The following is a 20690-nucleotide window of genomic DNA, read 5'->3' as shown; positions in this document are numbered from 1 at the left end:
AAATCGTTCATTCTTTTTCTCAAGAGAGCGCCTTAGACCAACTAATCAATTTGTTGACTGTAGAGATGAATAATTGAATTATAATTCGAAGTATTATTGCTTATTCCTTCAAACCGGAACATTCTTATTTGTGATTATTTGTGATTATTGTATTATGTATTGTATATGTATCACTTTTACCAAGTTACTTAGATGAATAAAAAATGATAAAAATATTATTTGTTTCATTTCTATTTTCCTAACCAATTACTGTAAAGTATATAACATAATGTAAATGAAAGAAATATCAGTTTGAAAAGAATCATCGTAGAGTGCACAATGTCTAAAACAATCGATAAGTTTGGTAGAAAAAGAAAATTGGGTGGTAATGTCATTCGAGGTCCTCCCGGGATTGGTTTTAAATTAACAAAAGATGGTCATTATGACATGCAAAGAAAAATATTGAAAAATATAAGCGAACCAATTGACAAGAGTGATTGTGTAACTGTATCATATCTTGAGGGGGAAATTAACGGAACAAAGGAGGTTATACTTCTAGCCCTACAAGCTGCAATACAATCCACAATAGGTAATATTGCTCGCGATGCCCGTCAAGCATTTGACGATAAAATTGCAGAGGCTCGGATAACTTTCACTCGTAAATTTGACAAACTTACAAATGATGTGGACATAAAAATGTCTGACATAACAGCGTCTACAAATAAAAAATTTGATGCTATGTCAAACATAACAGGGACTACAATGAAAAAGTATGATGTACTAGAAGAGAGAGTTGAAGTTTTGGAGAAAAGCCATAAAGTCAGGCCATCAGGTGGACTGGGATATCCAGGACTGGACATTGATCCAAATGTTAGAATAATAGAACCAAAACCAAAACCAACAGATGACGTATTAATTGAACCAACATGGTGAATTTACTCCCGCGTTAGGTTAGATTAGATTAATACATACTGTAGGTTAGGGTCATAGGTGTTAGGTTAGGTTAGGTTTCACGGCGCGCGAAGCGCGCGGGTGGGGGTGGGGGGCGGCGGGGCCGCGCGTAGCGCGGCCCCGCCGCCCCCCACCCCCCACCCCCCCCTCCTCCCCCCGGGGTGGTGGGTGGTGGCCCCATTACGCTCGCGCCGGCGCGCGAAGCGCGCCGGCGCGAGCGTAGCGAATTGGGGCGTAAGCCGCGCGGAGCGCGGCCCGCTTTCTTCCCACCATTGCTCACCCCGCCCACTTCCTACCATTTCTCGCCCCACCATATTCCAACCATTGCGCATGCACGCCCCCACCTCATTCCCTCCACTCCCAATGATGTTGATACCCCGAGGAGCACGTTCTTCTACATTCAGTACGACAACTCCAGTCATCCAGAGCAGTCCAGCCATACTCAACCAGAAGCAGTGTACTATACGACGAGGAGCTAAGTTTGAGTAAGTTAACAATGTACTTTAATTTTTTACATCTACTAACTTTGTATTATTTTACATTTTCAGAATGGCATCCAACACTCAGGAATTAAATAACGCTGTGGCATCCATCATGCCTATGACAGAGCAGGAGAAGGCATCCACTTCACGAGTTAGGTGCAGATCCACCAGCCCTGACTTATTCGAGGAGGAGGAGGAAGTCAGGCCTGTAAAGAAGGTTTGCCAACGACCTGCAGCGAAGGTTGGTCCTATTTCTAAGTACCGAGCTACTTGCAATAGGACTAATCCTTATGCAGGTAGTTGGTCGACCGCTCCAAACAGCTTAAGGCCCTCCACACCACCCGCAGCAGTAGTGGAACAACCTAGGGCGCCTTCTCCGGAGGAGCCACCAGTTGTATTGTCCCCATCGGAGGAGGCTCCCATCGTATTCACTCCGTCGGTGGTGCCGCTTTCGCCGATGCTGGCAACACCGGTGACGAATCCTGAAGTGTTAGTGCCACAAGTGCGACAGCCTATCGGAGAGGTTAGTGAAATGTTGGACAGTTTTCTACAGAGATGTAAGGAAGCAGAACATGCTTCTCGAGCTAGTGAGGCCGCGTTGGTTAAAAGGAAGCGCGAAATGGCTGAAATTGTTAACCGACGGAGGGAAGCAGAAAAAGTAATAGCCGAACTAGATCGGAAGTATGCATCTCTGGAGAAAAAGTGTGAAGCAGATACCTCTTCGATAGAGACTTATAAAAAGTTAGTGACTTTTATAAAAACTTTCCCATAGATTAAGTGTAAGTGTAGTAAGATTAGTTTTAGGTTAGTTAGGAATATTTGATTAAGATAGTTTTAAGTTTATGTTTGTAATTTTAGGAAATAAAAATAAAATAAAAAAAAGAAGTGAAATTAAGGGTGTACATTGTTTTGGTTTGGTACACATTGAACAATGCGATGGTTGGAGCATTTTTCTTCACTTCGTCTCATTATTATTTCCTTTTTTTATTTCAATTACAAGTTCTTCTATGCAAATACCTCACATCAATTTTTGTGTTCTCTAATCTATTGTAAATAATCTCTTGGGAAGAAAATATGTTTCATAATGAAATCAATAAGTATATTTCATATAATTCATATAGTATTTTCAATTTTCTCTTTCATGGAATATAGCTCATGTCATTTTTGAAATTCATTCCCACTTAATCCCCTCTCCTCCCCACTCCTCCCCCACTCCCTTTCAAAATTATAAAAGTAGGAATTATCTGTTGGAATATTCAGTTGATCAGCCACCTTCAACATGGAACCTGATTCAACTACTGAGCCGTACAGTGACCCAGCGCATCAACATCCTTACTGGGCTTCTATCCATGAAGGTTTCGTTACCTCCACGACTGCACCTCACTCGATGAATTAGGATGACATAATTTATGATGATCGGATACAAGTGCTTCACGTTACTGGAACCGATCAAGCGGACCTGTCTGATGGGGATTATCCAGATCCCTATGATTGGCGGAATGATTACGAATGGGATACACAGTCCGGAAACACAGACGACGACGACAGCGATGACGATGATGACGGTGACGCTGACAATGAGTCCGATGATAGTCCTCCACCATCCCCTATCCTGATTGATGAAGTCCTGAATTCAGACGATGATATGTAATCGTTTCCTCATTTCTCCCATCCTTTCTATTCCTTTCCTTTCCTTCCACGGAGTACACACTTTTTGGTTGGTGTACACGAGGCACTGCGAGGTTGGGGCAGTGTCTTTTTCCCTCTCCCTTATTAGTTTTTTTTTTATAATAATCACTCAGAGTTTCTAATAATAATAATCACTTAGAATTTCAAGAAAATTGTCATTCTTATTGCTTTCGAATTTCAAACACTGAATTGTTCTACATTTACACTTCACCCCCTCCTTTTTTTTCCAATATAAATAAAGCATCAATCCCAGTTCTATATCATTCTTCCACAATGTCGAGTGCTGATTCCACCACCGAACCAATGAGTGTACCAGAGTGTTCTATGACGAGTACAGGCCCCATCCAGGTACATAGAATAGATTCAACGTTCGATCATTTCAGTACAAATTTTGCACAAATGCTGCAACGTATCTATGATCTACCTGATGATTTCCCGGCACGTATGGAAGAAGGTATGCAAGAGGAAGTAGAGGCAGAGTTAGAGATGGATGTCAATGAGTTAGACGATCTAGAGGATAACGAGCTAGATAATTATGCTAATGATGATGCCATTAGTATATCGTCTGATTCAGATGATTATGAGGATGACATCATCAGTATATCATCAGATACAGATGATGATACAATCATCATTGTTTCTGATGATGATGAGGAGCGTTAGTCCATACCATTGCATGGATTAATAAAAAAAACAGCCCTTTTCAGGGCTACAATTGAAGACTGAAACAATAAAAAAATAGCTCTTTTCAGAGCTATCATTATACTTTCAAACAGAAACAGGTTCATACCATTGTTAACATTATAGTCTCAAACAAAATGTATGTATGTAAAAGTATTCATCATTATATGCATACAATGATTGACAAAATGCCAACTTCAACTTTCATTTAAAGTAGTACTCATCATATGCATAGATATTCAATGACTATCAAATTCCAAATATCGACTTTTCAGTCAAAGTAGTAATTTATTTGTCATATAATGTATAGATATTCAAAGACTAACAAATTACTTAGACTTTTATTAGTCAAAGTATTCATTTGTCATATAATCTATGAATACTAATACAACTCACTACTGTTTGTGTGAATAATGTAGCCCTGAAAAGGGCTGTTGTTTTTTTTGACCAGTAGGTCCACGGTTATTGTGCCACAGGTTGGACATTATTACATATAATACATGTAGATACTCGGGTGAAGTTTGTTAGTGGCCTCTCGCAAGCTTCACACCAATTCTGTCCCATTTCCATAATTGAGACAGTGTTGTGGGTGTTGACATGGGCATACCACCCTCCATTATTGTTTCTATGCGAATAAAACCGAAAGCAGCACCAACATAGTTTTTTGTTCTCTCCATCTATTGTGCTGATCAATACGTATGCATCCATTGCACAATACAAATCCAAGGGATCTTCCAGTGTCTCACTGACATTGAGCGTTCGCATACCGATCCTCAAAGCACCATCGCCTTCAGTTGTGTCAGCTTCTATCCCTTCATCATCTCCTTCTTCATCCATGACCCTCTCAAACTCCATCACGTCATCATCTTCGTCGCTTTGGTTGGCCTCGTTTTCAACTTCGTCTATCTCATCTTCATCGACTCCAACATCTTCTGCTTCAACTATCACTTCCTCTAGCGGAACATTGACATCCTCATCATCTGATTCGTCTATCCAATTGTTTTCATCAACAGCAGATATTCTATTTAATGCAGCATTTATTTTTGCAGAATTCATCTTGTTGTTGTTTGCTCACAGTTGTAGAGAGTGAATGAATGAACTCTAGGTTTGCAAGTCGACTTATATAGGAGGTGAAGCGACTCCCACTTGACTCGTTTAGAGTGGAATAGTAGGAGAAGTTATCCCACTATACTTTCACATGATGTTGATTTGTATAAATAGAGATCGTAGGTGTAGGAGAGAGCATTCAGAGTTTCTGTAAGTCATCTCTTAATATTTCTAATCGAATTAGTAAAATGCCGTTTCCAAAAGAGTGGAATGAAAAACCAAAAGTGTGTGTCTACCCAATGATGATTGCAGGGGCTATTGTGTGCTACTTTTGTCAAATAAGTAGACCTAAGGATTCAATCAATCCATGTACTGGTATGTGTAGTGATTGCGTGTTGCGGATTCAACTATCGCCTCCTTCTCATCCACCGAAGCGAACAAAATCGGATTATCATCAACAACAGTTACAGTGTCTGAAGTGTTCCGAACCTATAATATTTAACAATATAGGTATCTGTAGAAATATTTGCGGTACCTGTGCTGCCGTTCCAACTCCACTGCAACGTTGTTTGCGTTGTGATACATATTCCATGAATTGTTGGAATCATGTATGCAATGCATGTAGAAGTACTTGGGATCTGTGTGAGAAGGTTGGTCAACTCTACCCCAATAGGAGAATCCATTTTTTTCAATGTTGGTGTTTGACGCACGAGCAACAACTATTGAGGAATAGAGTCAAAGAACGTTCCACATCCACAGAGACATATTAACATTTTTCATTTTATATTTTTTATTATCGTTATTGTCCTCTATTATTAATAAATATAAATATATATATATATATATATATATATATATATATATATATATATATATATATATATATATATATATATATATATATATATATTTGAATTTATTTGTATTATTTTCTAACATTTAAAAATACATGCATGCAACACAAAGTTTTCCTCTTAAATGACAAAGATTGTTACATGCGTGAATAGTTCAGTGAGAGAGCGCATGTGCCAGTTGATGAAAGAGCGCATGCGCTAGTTTATTTTCTTCTATAAATGGTGAGGTCTCAGTAACATCATCACCTTTCCTATCCACATTCTATTGCTATCACATATCATTCCTCAGACCTTAATAATCATGAGCTCTATGCCGCTATTGATTGCTGAAGATGGTTCACCACTTGTTGATATCGATCAGACTGATTTTGAAAATATTCCAGTATTACATTTATCGAGTCAAGATTCGATAAATGATTTTGATATTAACGACTTCGTTAACTTTGCAGATGTGCCAGAACCAAATGAGCAAATTATTATTGAAAATCCGATCGTTTCGCAATCATCATCACTCAAACACTCTTCATCTACCCTTCCTCTTGGTGTTGATAAGAAATCTAGAACAATCAAGAGGAAGGTTACTAAGGCATCTTCATCGATTGTCACTGACTTTAAAGAAAAGAAAGAATCCAAAAGTGTTGTGCGACAGAAAAAACCCGCAACGAAAAGTGACAGATCGAAGAGGAAGCCAAAAGGTACTCCTAAAGAAATGAAGAGTGATTTGAAAGCTGAACCGCTATCTTCTTTCAGTCCCCTCCATCGGTTTGGGGAAATGAAAAGGAAAGCAAAATACCGTCTTGTAAAGGCACAGATGACTATTGCTGAACTTGAAAAGAGTGAGCGAGCTATTAATGCTAATAATGAAACTCTTGAAGCATTAGATGCCAAGATTGCATTAGCGAAGGTTGAATTGGCTAGAATGTCTAAAGATGCTGATGAACTCCGTTCAAAAATAGGTAAAGATAAGCAATTCCATCAACGTTCGAGAATGCAAGCTCAGGCTGAGCTTGAGGAGTCGACTAAGCTTTATGAGACGGCATTATCAGTGAGAGATAATTGGCAAAAAGAGTTGGATACTGCATTTCAAAGTGACGGCGATTAGTTTTGGGAATGATAATGTGTTTTCAATATCGTGAGTTGAAAAATATAAGCGGGAATGGAGTATACAATTAATTTGGTTTGGTATACACAGAACATTGCGAATGGCTGGGGCAATGTTTACCGCTGCAATATTTTTCAATTCACATACTTATAATTGAAATGAAAACAATAATGAACTTTAATATTACTTTATTCATAAAAGTCACTATTAGATACATTTAAACCATATTTGATTCATCAATCCAAGAATTTTGTTCGCTAGGAAGACCTAACCACTTTACATATACTTTATTTTTTCTTCTCTTCAACACCTTCTCAATCAGATATACGTCAGGATTCTCGGTTCGTAATAACTCTTCTTCGTAAAAACATCCTCTAATCGGCTGTTCATTCATATCTTCAAGATTATAAGTCGTTGGGATGGTTTTATTAATTTTAACAATCTTGAATAGCTCCGTGGTAAAATTCGCAGTGTAAGACTTTTCAAAAATATTTTTGTATTTACTTATACGTACAATATCATTCAATTGGAATTTGGGTTTACTTTGTCTTCCTCCAATTCCATTGATACCCTTGAATTTCAATTTTGTTGTTGAATCAACATTGATGGGTGCCATACCTATTGTACGATGAACTTTATTATTATATCTACTAGTTATAATTGGAAGAATATCAAGCCATTTGTGGTGACCTCTCATCGAAAATTCCTTGTAGAGCCATGCCTTTATTGTACGAATCACTCTTTCTGCTATAGCTGCCTTCTTTGTGCTGAATGTTGAATAATGATTGATATTATATTCTCGCATGAGAGATGAGAAGCTTCTATTAAAAAATTCTTTCCCTTGATCGCTTTGTATATGTTTAGGGGAAAATTTGGCTTTCTTCAGTACATATTTCATTGCATTAGTTATTGTACTACCTGTTTTATCTTTAACTGGCACAGTCCATAGATATTTTGAGTAACAATCAATTACTATAAGTATATATCGGTATCCTTCATTACTTTTTGCATAAGGTTGTAGTTCAGCTAGATCTATTTGCCATAGATCTGCAAAACCTTTGATGGTAGTTATTCTTCTACGAAAATTACGTCTTGCAGGTCTGTGTAATTCATTAACAACTTGTCGTTTGATATCACTTACTTCATTAGTCATTCTATTTCAATATGATTAAAGAGAAAAAAAGTGATAATGTTACTGCATTGAATGATGATGTGACAGTGATCATTACTTGTGGATATATATTAATATATTATACCTTCTTCACGTAATTCTTCAATTATTGAAATTATTTCATTATCATGTCCGGTATGTCCAGCTGACTTTGATGCTACCAATAGTCGTAGGCGAGCAACTAACTCTTTCGGTGAATTCCAGTACACATAATTCGCAGGTTTAGAATTATATGTTTTCTCCATTTTCACTCGTTTGAGTGCTCCACCAATTTTACTTCTACTCCTAATTGGATATTGTCGTGAGTCTAATAGTGGTTTGATGACTTCACGAAATTTTTTAGAATTTGTATTTTTAAAACCATTCTTCAGATGATATTGTTTATATGGAGCATTCGTTATTTTCAATATTTTGGAATATACTTGACGAGTTTCTTCATTATCAACATCTTGTGGATTCTTCAAAAAGATCATATCATATAATTCTGGACTACCTGCGCATTCATATTTTTTCACTTTATTAGCATCCCAAAATGAAATGTTTCCATCTTTGAAATGTACCACTAGACTTCCCATTTTCAGCTTTTGTGTAATTGGATCCATACGTACGCCAAATGTTCCATCATATGCTGGATTTCTAGATTTTACATTATTCAAATGTTTCATCAAAACATCTTCACCACTTTCATTCATAACAGGTGAGATGTCAGGATCCGAGGAATCGATGTGGGACGATGATGGTGTTTCGAATAGAGTTGTTCTCATATCGTCTTGAAGTGTGCTCGTGTCACTATTCACAGATGATACACCATCAAAAGATTGTTTTCTTCTTATTGGAGTACTCATGGGATAATTTGAAGTAGATTGAACAGATCCACGATTTGGTGATAACACTGCTGATTTAGAAGTAGCGTTTGATGATAAAACATTCAATGGTTTCATTATGGGCTCATACAATCTTTCAAGTGTCGAACGATTTTCAATATTATCATTCTTGATAGAGTTGAATTTCTGTCTGACAGCTTCTGTTGTCTCTACTAGTTGACGTTTCAAATTCATTTCATTGTTTTTATGTTCAGAATCGTTTTTTGTATTCATAATGCCCTTTTTAAATTATAGCTCAATTCGTTGATGAAGTGACCTCTACAATATTCAGTGATCGAATAAGTTTCAAAAACAAGATCATGGGTATATAAAACTATCGAATCCTTTGCGATATCTACCTTCATCTATTTTTCTATCCTTATCAATTACTAGAAATCCATATTGATCCTCCCAGCATTTAACACACATCAATTGGAATTGTTTGAATGTTACATCGGGTGAAACATGATCTGAATAAATGTGATGTAAATTCGTCTCATCTTGTTTGAACATTATAATGAAATTGGTATTGTCACGCACTAACTGTTTGGGTACCCGTGAATATGTCTGTGCTAGATAAAAACAATCAACATCCTTATGACGTCCCATACAGAAATATGATCTAATAATATCTTGCTTTTCACATATCACATCATCGAAAATGAAAACAGAATTAGGCTTAGCGTCGGAGGGTTCCACTATTTCTGCATTATTGCTGAATGTATAAAAACCTAATCCTTTTATAGGTTCCAAAACACTTCGCAAGTACTGATATTTAGGTTGATTGAGTGACTTCGAATAGAGATACACATTTCTAAATCTCAATCCTTGTGGATGTGTTAATAGTGATATCATTGCATTCGTCTTTCCACAATTTGAAGGTCCTATAATGAGTCCTCGAACTGATGATGGAAGTAGTGGACCATGTCTGAATACTCTTTGTCCATTCAATCCACACCCAAATTTCTCATCTAGATTATCTACAGCAAACTTTTCTTTCTGTTTTACAATGCGCATCGTGCCGTGGTTGGAGACTATATAAATGTTATTAGCTTATTCATTTCAATGTGTACCATCAAACGATACGGACGTATTGAAAGTGATCGTAAAATTAAAAGAGGTTGTGGTTTTGTTAATGATTTAATAAACAAACTTCCTTTCGAATTACATCTACCTGGAGGATATCAATACTGTGGACCGGGTACAAAATTGAAACAACGTTTAGCTCGTAACGATCCTGGAATCAATAAATTAGATATTGAATGCAAAAAACACGATATTCAATATTCTAAGCATCCATCTGATCTTGCAGCAAGACATTTAGCCGACAAAGAACTTGAATACAGCGCTTGGGATAGGGTTAAATCAAAGGACGCGAGTATTGGGGAAAGAGCAGCTGCATTACTTGTCACCAACATTATGAAAGCGAAAAGACATATGGGCATGGGTTGTAGTACCAATAAGAAAAAATGTAAGAGGAAACAATCGAAGAAAAATAATATTAAAAAAGTTGCATTTGGTGCTGGGATAGTCCATAAAGTGCGAAATGTATTGAAGAAAGCTGGTGGGAATCAATTTGTGACGAATAATAGCAAAAAAGCTATCACTGTGGCATTGCAGGCGGCACGTAAATACCTTAAAGCTGCCGGTGGAAAGAAGAAAATCCGCACACCACGCATAATTCCTGTTCCCAAGATCGGTGGACTTTTACCATTGATACCAATTTTTGCTGGACTATCCGCACTAGGAAGTTTGGCGGGAGCCGCTGCTGGTATTACCAAGGCCGTGAATTCGGCAAAAGCCAGCAGAGCGGCTTTAATGGAAGCCAATCGTCACAATAAAACCATGGAGGCTGTAGCATTAGGCAAACATGGAAGTGGAATATATCTCAAACCATACCGTAAAGGTTTAGGACTATATTTAAAACCATACAAAGCCACAAACAAAACAAAAAACTGATTGAACCCCTACCTCAGAGGCCTCTTACTGATCTCGATCTCAGTTATTATGCACAAAAAATGAAAATTCCACATTTTCGTGGTGTTTTTATGCGTGATAGATTACCATCTTCAGGTCCAAAACAAAACGAGACAGCTATTGTTAATTTAGATGGAATAAGTGGACCAGGAACACATTGGGTGGCATATAAAAAATGTGGGAAAGAAGTCACATATTTCGATAGTTTTGGAGATCTACCCCCACCATTGGAATTGACTCGATTCTTTCGAAAATGTTCGAATGTAAAAATCAAATATAACTATGATCGACAACAGAAATTTAATACAGTTCTCTGTGGTCACTTGTGCTTGCAGTTTCTCTCTAAATAATTTTCCAAATAAAAATGGATTCAACACCAAAACTGGATCGGGAGGCTATCAAGGGAATGGGGTTTTCACTTAGAATGTTTTCAAAATATGGTACCTTGAAAAAAATGGATAAAGTGATGCTTGCAAATATGCCTAAGGAAGTGATACTTGCATGTGTTGCACATGAGATTGCATATGTTTGGGAAAAGTTGCCTAAGCATCTGCAAGATGACATCGATATAATGAAACATAGATATTGTTATGAGCACCACCACGATCAAAATTCAGATTCGGATGTTAATGATGGTCCTATACCTCGAAAATCAATGTGTTGTATTTGTAATATAGAGGATGTGAATATTGGTATCAATAAAAATGATACTTATTACAATACAACACCTTCCAAAAAGTGTAAATTGTCTCAAATGTGCTGTTGCTGTGTACAATAATAAATTGAAATGTGTTTCAAAATATTCATCAGTCATGTCACGAAAGTTCGAGCTACAAGCTGTCGGGACAAGTGTCTTGAGTGCGGATTTTTTTCCACCAATTGAATTGGATAGGAACAGTCGTTATGGATTAGGACTTTTGGGATTCTATGGATGCAATACAATCAATAATATAACTGAAGCTAATAACTTAGTTAGTTTTAGAATCAGTAATGACAACTCATCGATATCCCAAAAGTTGACAATTGAAATTCCATGTGGTGCTTACGAAATAGAAGAGATCAATGCCGTCATACAGAAACATATCATGTTCAGATTGTTTCATGATAAAAAACCAAATGATGTCGTTGCAGATGATATTTTCTATCTACACGCCAATAATAATACATTCAAATGTGAAATGCGATCCAAATATGAAATTGATCTGACACATCCAAATTCTATAGCAGAAATGATGGGGTTCGCTCATGGAATATTTCCACCAAATCAGATACATGAATCATCATTACCAATAAACATTACAACTGTGAGACTTATCCGCTTAGATTGCAATATAATATCTGGTTCATATATAAATGGTGAAGAATCTCACATTCTTTTCTCATTCGATATTGATGTTGAACCTGGCTACAATCTTACTAAAGAACCACACAGTATTATATATATGCCTGTCAGTCCAGAAGGTCGTCAATTGATTCACAACATTACAGTGCGTATTTTGGATGAAAAAAATAACCTTATCGATTTTGGAAGTGAAGAAGAGATTTTCATTATTTTGGAATTGAAGAAAATCGAATAACTGTTGTTATGGGTTTCATTTACAATAGACAAAATCGCATTGAACAATCCCAAACGAGTTGTACTATTAAAAAGAAAGGTGTGCATAAAAAGAAAAGTGTGCATAAAAAGAAGCTCATTCCACAAGTGTATGCTAAACAGTTAGCACATAACGCTCTGTCTGTGAGTGATCTTAAATTTTTGAAATCGATTGGATTGAAAGTGAGAAAATAACAATGGTGCTCGAAACAAACAGTGAAAAGTTGAATATATTCAATGAACCAGTGCTCGATCATTCTCTCATAAGTTTACATGAGCACACATATAAGCCCTATGGATCACCGCTATTCAGGAATTCGGATGAAATCAGAATTGCAATCAATAATCAAGATGTTATACTAGATATTGCCGACAGCTTCATTTACATAGAAGGTAAATTCACCCCCAAAGATGTAGCGAAAACATGCTATCTCTCGAATAATGCAATTGCATTTCTCTTTGACGAAATTCGTTATGAAATGGGTGGTGAACAAGTGGCTGTTGTTAGAAAACCTGGGATAACATCTACAATGAAAACCATGATATCATTTGGACAATCTCATGCTAACACATTATTGACATCTGGTTGGGGACTTTCACAATTGAAGCAAGATATCTTGGATACAAGCAGTCATGTTTTTAGTGGAAAACTACCACTGAAATATTTGATGGGTTTTGCTGAAGATTACAACAAAAGTATCTTGAATGCCAAACAGGAATGTGAGGAAGGTGAGGAAGGTGAGGTTGATGCTGATTTGGAAATAAATAAAATCGAATGGAAAATAAGACATATTGTACCAGATGATAAACACAAGCTCAAACTTTTGAGTAGAATAAACAAAAGCGGTCTGAATGCCAAAATCAAATTGGCATATCGTATGTGGGACCTCTATGAACTACCATCATTACGTGGGACTTCTTCAGACATATGGGCCATCAAAACAACTAATGCATTGGAAACTCCTCGTTTTGTCATCATCGCATTCCAAAGTACTACCACATCTGAAGATAGAACACAGGATATTACAAAATTCACAACTGCTGATATCAATAGTATTCGAGTATACTTGAATTCTGAAGTTTATCCATATGAGCGTTGGAATTTGAATTTCGATAAAAAACTTGATGCTCCTGCTTATTATGCTTTTGAGAGTTTCCAGCGAAGTTATTATGATAAAGATATGAGTGAACCTCTGATGGACATTGGGCAATTTAGAGAGAATCCACTATTCGTCATCGATTGTTCCCATCAACCGAATGCAACAAAATCATCAACTATTGATATAAAGATTGAGTTTGAGACGAGGAAGACCAAGTTTCCAGACAACACTAAAGTATATGCATTAATTTTGCATGATACAGTTTTAACATACAATGCATTGGATGGTTCAGTTCATAGCAGATATTGACACTTTTTTTCACTCTATCATATACTGTTTTATGATCTTTTTTTTATTTGTAACTGACTTATATCACGTATTGTATTTTATATCATATTTATTGTTTTGTAATCATTTTCTATTGTATTTCATGAGATTTAAATAAATAAAACATGAAAATAATACAAAGTTTTTTATTTGACATCATTTATGATTTACAGGAACATACAGACTATCTAAAATAACTTCTTCCTCATAATCATCATTTTCGCGACCATCTTCAATTTCCTCTCGATTTTCATCATTCAATTCAAAGTGATGAATAATCCATTCTGGCAAGTATGGTTGGAGGCTATACAGGAATCTTCTTAGGTTCAGTTCAATCATAACCTCACAAAGTTGCCACAATTCCAATTCATTATCCAAAAATTTGTTACAAACTTCTGCACCACTCCAATAGTTCTCAGCATCACGAAGGCATAATTCGATTTGTTTTTCATCATAGCATACACTCATATCATAATTGCTTGCATGTTCGGCTCCATCACCCAACACCTTCAATTTAGACGACAAATGTTGAACCGATGATTTGAGATCTACAACATCGACCCAATCTTGACTTGCGTACTGCATCCACATCTTTAAATGGTGGAACTGAAATCGAATAAAAAAAACAATAAGCAACCTCCAATTTTTCAGTGATATAATACTCACATTCCCATTTTACTTGTAGTTACAAAGTGGGTGTATTCAACTAAGTTAGTAATGTTTATATTTCCATATAATTATCATCTAATATATGAATATTAATGAAGCAATAAGAAATTCATTATAATTACTATTATTATTCAATCATATTGAATTTGACTAGAGTTAGCGTTTTCACACCAAAAAACTTTGTAAGCTATGACCTAAAGAAATTTGCTATAAATTATTACAATTATTATTCAATCATATTGAATTTAACTAGAGATCGCGTTTTCATGCCAGCAAAACTTTGTTGGCTCTGTCCTAAATACACCATCGTATATTTACCACCTGATGAGTTGATACAAGATATATCGTCATCACTGAATTGCAACGAAATACGTTTTGGTAGCCATGTTTTAAATAATTTATCATTGCTCACATCTTGCAAAGTTAATAAAATTGATTTACCAAATCGTGTAGAATAAGTTGACATATTTTTAATTATGTACACTTCATCAATTGGCAATGATGATAAGGCCTTTTGCTCTAGTATTTCAACCTCCTGTACAATCAAATTATTAATTTTATTCAAGTCTACTTTTGAAACGGACATGATGATAATATATATGAAAATATAACAATTTCCAACAGACAAATACACTCACCGTCTTCCTTCTATTACGAACTGAATAACACCCTACCAATTGCTAACTGCTGCAGATATATTCGTCTACTGATTTCATAGTGTGCCAGGCATTTCTTTTATATTAAACAGTGCGAGTCACCCCCACCATGAAACCGTGAAAGGTTCACATTGCTAGTTGCTATCCACTAGAGATGCCTGACGTCACAGCCAAGCCCATCTCCTAATTTGATGCGATAACAGTTGCCGGCACGAGCAAGCAGTGGTCGTTGCGCTCTCGGAGAGGGCAGACGTTTGCACAGTCCTCGCCCGCCTGCGTGTCACCATCAATAGCGAGGGTAGGGTGATGCGTTACGTCACATCATTCACTGCTTCGAGAGCGATACGAACAAGCAATTGTCGTTGCGCTCTCGGAGAGGACAGACGTTAGCACAGTCCTCGCCCGCCTGCGTGTCACCATTGATGGCGAGTCTGGGGCGATGCGTTACGTCACATCCTTCACTACATCGAGGGAGGTGAGAGCAGACCGATGAATACGCATTACTCTGCCACACGTCGTGGAGTGAACATGTCGCTCTCTAGCCGTTGAACGGTTATTGCTGTGACGTCACTCCACTACTAACTTGGTGCCCTCACACCGATGGAGCATTCATTACTTGGAGGATCTTCGAAGTATGCAGACGTATGTTTGTACATAGACAAACAAGCACATGATGAAACCCTGTACCGTGCATTCTCTAACACACACACACACACACATACACACACAAAATCTCATATGAAAAAAAATCTGAACGATCCATGCACCAGACACTTCAAGGTCACCACGCCTTGACTTCACTGCACAACAAAAAAAAGCAAATAACACGTCATACTGGTGGGGGGAGGATTAGAACCGGGAAAAAATTTCTGAACGATCCATACACCACACCCTTCAAGGTCACATCACATTGACTTCACCAAACAACAACCAATAAAAAAGCAATTAATACGTCATAGTGGTGGGGGGAGGCTTAGAACCGGCTCAAATCTCCTACTCACCGACTACGTCGAACCGCCTGGCTACCGACATTTGATGATTTTTTAAGTAGACAAATCATTTGTAAATATTAATTTTTCACTCCTTTAAATTTCAACATTCATTTGATTTTTGAATCAAGGTTTATCTTTCCTTTGATAATAACAGTGTCTTCCTAATGAAACAATAAACAATACTGCAATACGCCTATGGCTCAGAACAACCTTGCTATATGGCCCTTCTGTTATGATCCAAAAATTTCATAACAAGCATTCTACAAAAATCAGGAGTCTGGATACGAATATCTTTCAAAGTCATGTTAGGGAAATTCTGGTTGAAAACTCATTATGTGACTTCTAATATACAGGGTGTTCGAAATAAAGTCGGCACCATTGCCACCATTGCCAACTCCATTATTATACTTGATGCTTCTGTTGAATAGACAAACTAGTAGCATTTTTAATGGCGATAGCGAAAACAAAAACAATTGACAGTCGTGTTTTCAAAATAGTTCATAAAATTATATTTTTTTAAATGGAACACCCTATATTTTATCATGCATTTCGATAAGTGAAAAGATTGTCCACAACAAAGCTCATATCACCTTCCTTCCCAAAGTTGAAAATGAGCGACTTGAGTGGATATACTCATTTATTTCACTAGTACAAAAAATTTCTTTGTTTTGGCAAATAAAACCTCATGATTGTCCAAACACCCAATTTTGGCACTTGAATGACAATATTTTGTTATTAACAGCAAAAAGAAAAAATTTCGCTGGGATTTGAAGTTTTTTGTACTAGTGACAAAAATAAATATTCCCACATAAGTCGTTCATTTTCAACTTCAGGCAGAAAGGTAATAGTTATGAGCTTTGTTGTTGAGAATGTTATTACGAATCGGAATGCATGACAAAATATAGGGTGTTCCATTTAAAAAAATATCATTTTATGGAATATGAAAAAAGGCGCCTGTCGTTTTTTTTTGTTATCGGCATCGAGAAGGCCGTTAAAAATGCTACTAGTTCGCCCATTTAACCGATTTCGTAGCATCAATAATAAAGGAGTTGGCAATGGTGCGACTTAATTTGGAACACCCTGTATAAGTTTTACAATGTGATACTAATAATAATTATATGATAATAATAACTTTTATTACCTTTTCGGTCGGTCGGTAGCCGGTTGGTTTGACGTGGGTGCTTTGTTCACTCACTCACATCGACCGCCGTGTTGGTCGGTGGTTCAAGCCCTAGGCTGAACGATCGATTTTCACTTGCTATCATCCAACCCGTGTTAGGAATCATACGTTGAAAGGTAAGACCTCGTTAGTCTTTAGCTCGCACAAGTTTCGACTTCTAAGGATTGTCGTTTGTAGGGGTGCGACAGCTGGTTACCGGAAAAAACAGATTTCAAACAGATTTTTTTCAAACAGATTTACAGAGCAAAGTATACATGATTGAATTTTTTCATAATATTTGATATAAGACAAAAAAAAACTTAAGAAAAAACCATACAATTAAAGGTTGTGAACGTTTCATACTCATTGACATAGGTTCCAAAGTATCATTGTACCTAGTCTTGGAACACAGATTTCAATTTCTGATAGTAGTCTATCTTGCCGATCAATAACTTATATGAAAAAAAAACAGCTGCCTGCTTTCTTCGTTTCTCTAAAATTGAATTCATAAAGCAGATCAGAGTAATTACAATTTCTTGGGGGAAAAGTTCCAATGATTCTGAAATTGAAGAATTTCAGAAATTTCTTTTGTACTCTATCATGTAGGTATATTGTTGTACATGGGATTCCATATCATGGATCCATATTCTAGTTTTGACCTCACCAAACTGAAATACAGAGAAGTTAGTGTATGTATATTATGGAATTTTTTACAGTTACTTACAACTGCGGTAAGCTGAGTTTATAAGGTGATTAATATGGTAATTGAACGTCAGATAATGATCAAAATAGACTACTCAATCTCGGATATTATTTGTTCTCTCCCATATCATGTTATCAATGTGGTAAAGAAATTGCAATCAGGTCCGTAGCGAAAATAAAAACCAGGGAGGAGGGAATCCACATTTTCCCAACCCCACCAGCAAAATTCACCAACTTTCGAAAAAATGAAAGCCGAGAAATTAGTTACTACTATAATATATTAATTTTCTTACTTTAGCTATCCAAAGATTGGCTAAATGATTACGCCCGTTAGGGTATGCACAAACAAAAATAAAACTTTGGTAACTATAAAAATAATAACAGGAATTATTCTACTTTGACCAAGGTCCTTGGTCTTCCACCATATCCACCATGTATAGAAATATTCAATACAAATGAAAGGAAACGACACTTAAATAATATAGTGCTTATTGTTTTCTACTATTATTTTTTCTATCTTCAGCGCCCGAAATTTCCCAACTTTTCCAAGTCGAAAAAATAGCGAAAAGTTGGGAATTTTGCAAAATTGTCACTTCAAAATTTGTGAACTGTTCAGGACTGTTCTCTTACTGTGGAGAAATTAAACTTTTTTGAAGTTTTCAAACAACTCATAATTTCAAACTCATAATTTCAACCTTCTTTTGGTTTTTTCCCTTTTCTTATTACCTGTCCCTTTCTTTTCTCTCATTTTTATTTTTTTAATTTTTATTCATTTTTTTACTATTTTTTTTCTATCTTCACAGCCTAAAATTTCCCAACTTTTTCTCAATTCGAAAAAGCATGGGAGACTTTCCCGCATCCCCCGACAGCCCTGATTGCAATGAATTGAATTTTCGGCTCAATGTCACAGTTTCAACTCATATGTGTATTATACTATAATTCCCAAATGATAGACTCTAAACTCCCAGAAATGACTGACGCTTTTGTCTTAATCTGCCTCTTGCAGTGGCGTGCGGAAATTATACCGAACAGATGAGGAAAAATGATGATAAACTATATAGAATCACAACTTTGACAACAATGTTTTTGTTTTAATGCAATTATATTTCTGAGAGTTTAGTGCCTACTATTATGGAATTGTACTTCTATCTCTTTGTATTCTAAATAATCGTAAAAATCTAATAATTATTAGTGCGTTGTATATTTGAAAGAATATTTTTGACCTGTGAAAACACCAATTAATTGATATTCTGAAATATTTGAGTGAGTTTGGCCTCTTTTCTACGGCAGTATTTCAAAGAGAAACCGTCTGTGGATGCCGAAGAAACGCAAATTGTGTATTAGCTTTCTTCATTAGATATTCCAAAACATCAATTCGTGAAGAATCAATCACGATTATCATTTTCGTCAGTAAAGATGAATCTGGAAACACATAAATGAGAACTGTGAATAGCTAATAACCAAAATGCAAGGAATTAATAATTTTGTTATAAGGACAAACATTTGAAAATATAGAATGTTGGATCGTTATAAGAATGAGTTTCCTCCAAAAATTTCAGTTTGTCTGGCAAAGAGAGTTGCAAGATTCAAGGAAGTTCAACGTCTTTTGTAGATTGAAAGGTATCAGTAACGTCAAATAAAAACCATAATGATGTTTTTAACATATAGTCAGTGAGCATACTTGAAGACTGGCTATAAATCAAATCATCTAAAAGAACAATTCGTTCAGGCCAGTCTCAACTCACTTACACTGTAGATTAAAGGAATGACACCTATCAGAAAACAGTTACTCCTCTGGCTAATACTGGACCGGGGCCGGGCACTGACGAGAGGCCAAATAGCTCGAAACCGGTCTGCAAGTGTGCCAGGTCCAGAAATTGTAAATCGATTCCGGCAGTTGTATCGCCAGCATTATACGCAGGGAATACTTCTGTGAAAATTCCTGCACTGACACCCGTCGAATATAATACGATGCCTTTCGTGGTATTAGCCAGGGGAGTACTTGTTTTCTGGCAGATGTCAGTCAATTAACCTCCAGTGATAGTAGAGACTGATTTTAACGAATTGTTCTTGTAGATATTTGGACCATAATGATAATTTTTACTTTTTCATCACAGATAATAAAGTGCTATATATTCATTTTTATGAAGATCATATGAATCCAGGACAGTACTATGAGATAATCAATACGGTAGTTTGAAGGAATGCCAGAAGCCGAGAGACAGAAAACATGGCATCAACAGGATGGTGATTCATAATAGATAAAGTATTGATATAATTCATCAGGAAAGATGGTTAGCCAGTAAAGGTCCATACCTTTGATCACTTCGTTTACCAAAAGCAATGCCACTATTATACGAGTATGGCACATAAAAAGGTGTTTCTTTTCTCTGCTTCTGGAGTTATTTCAAAAGTATTGTATGTATGTAAAAGGTTTCAAATATACCAGGTTTAGAAAAAGTACTTTTTGACCAACTTTTCAGGATACCGCAGTCCATGATTTTTTTTAAGTATCATCTTCAGTACAGCAAATCATAGTTCAGTGTCTAGTGTTTCAATTAAAAAGGGAAATGTGCAAAATATCGAAGGAAACCCAGGAAACCTTGAGCTATTTTAGTGCTAGCAAGGTTATGAATTACTTAAGTGCTCTGAACTTGTCCAACAAAAAATAATGTTTCAATTAATGTAGTTACTG

The 20690-nt window shown here is 36.3% G+C and overlaps 2 protein-coding genes across 8 annotated transcripts in view; both read left to right on the top strand.

The window, feature by feature from the left end:
- AdamTS-A (ADAM metallopeptidase with thrombospondin type 1 motif A) overlaps positions 1–20690 on the top strand; it is a 454792-nt gene that overhangs the window by 345072 nt on the left and 89030 nt on the right. The window lies entirely within an intron of this gene.
- On the top strand, positions 1132–2821 carry LOC141480536 (uncharacterized). The gene is made up of 2 exons (XM_074170634.1): positions 1132–1415; positions 1479–2821. Exons 1-2 carry the CDS (start codon positions 1261–1263, stop codon positions 2182–2184), a joined length of 861 nt encoding a protein of 286 aa, XP_074026735.1. The 5' UTR covers positions 1132–1260; the 3' UTR covers positions 2185–2821.

Source organism: Leptinotarsa decemlineata, unplaced genomic scaffold (assembly GCF_025532065.1).
Source record: "Leptinotarsa decemlineata unplaced genomic scaffold, Ldec_3_MD MMD2_P_RNA_scaffold_9, whole genome shotgun sequence".
Taxonomy (NCBI): domain Eukaryota; kingdom Metazoa; phylum Arthropoda; class Insecta; order Coleoptera; family Chrysomelidae; genus Leptinotarsa; species Leptinotarsa decemlineata.
The sequence above is the reverse complement of the archived record's forward strand: the minus strand, read 5'-3'. Positions and strand labels throughout refer to the sequence as shown.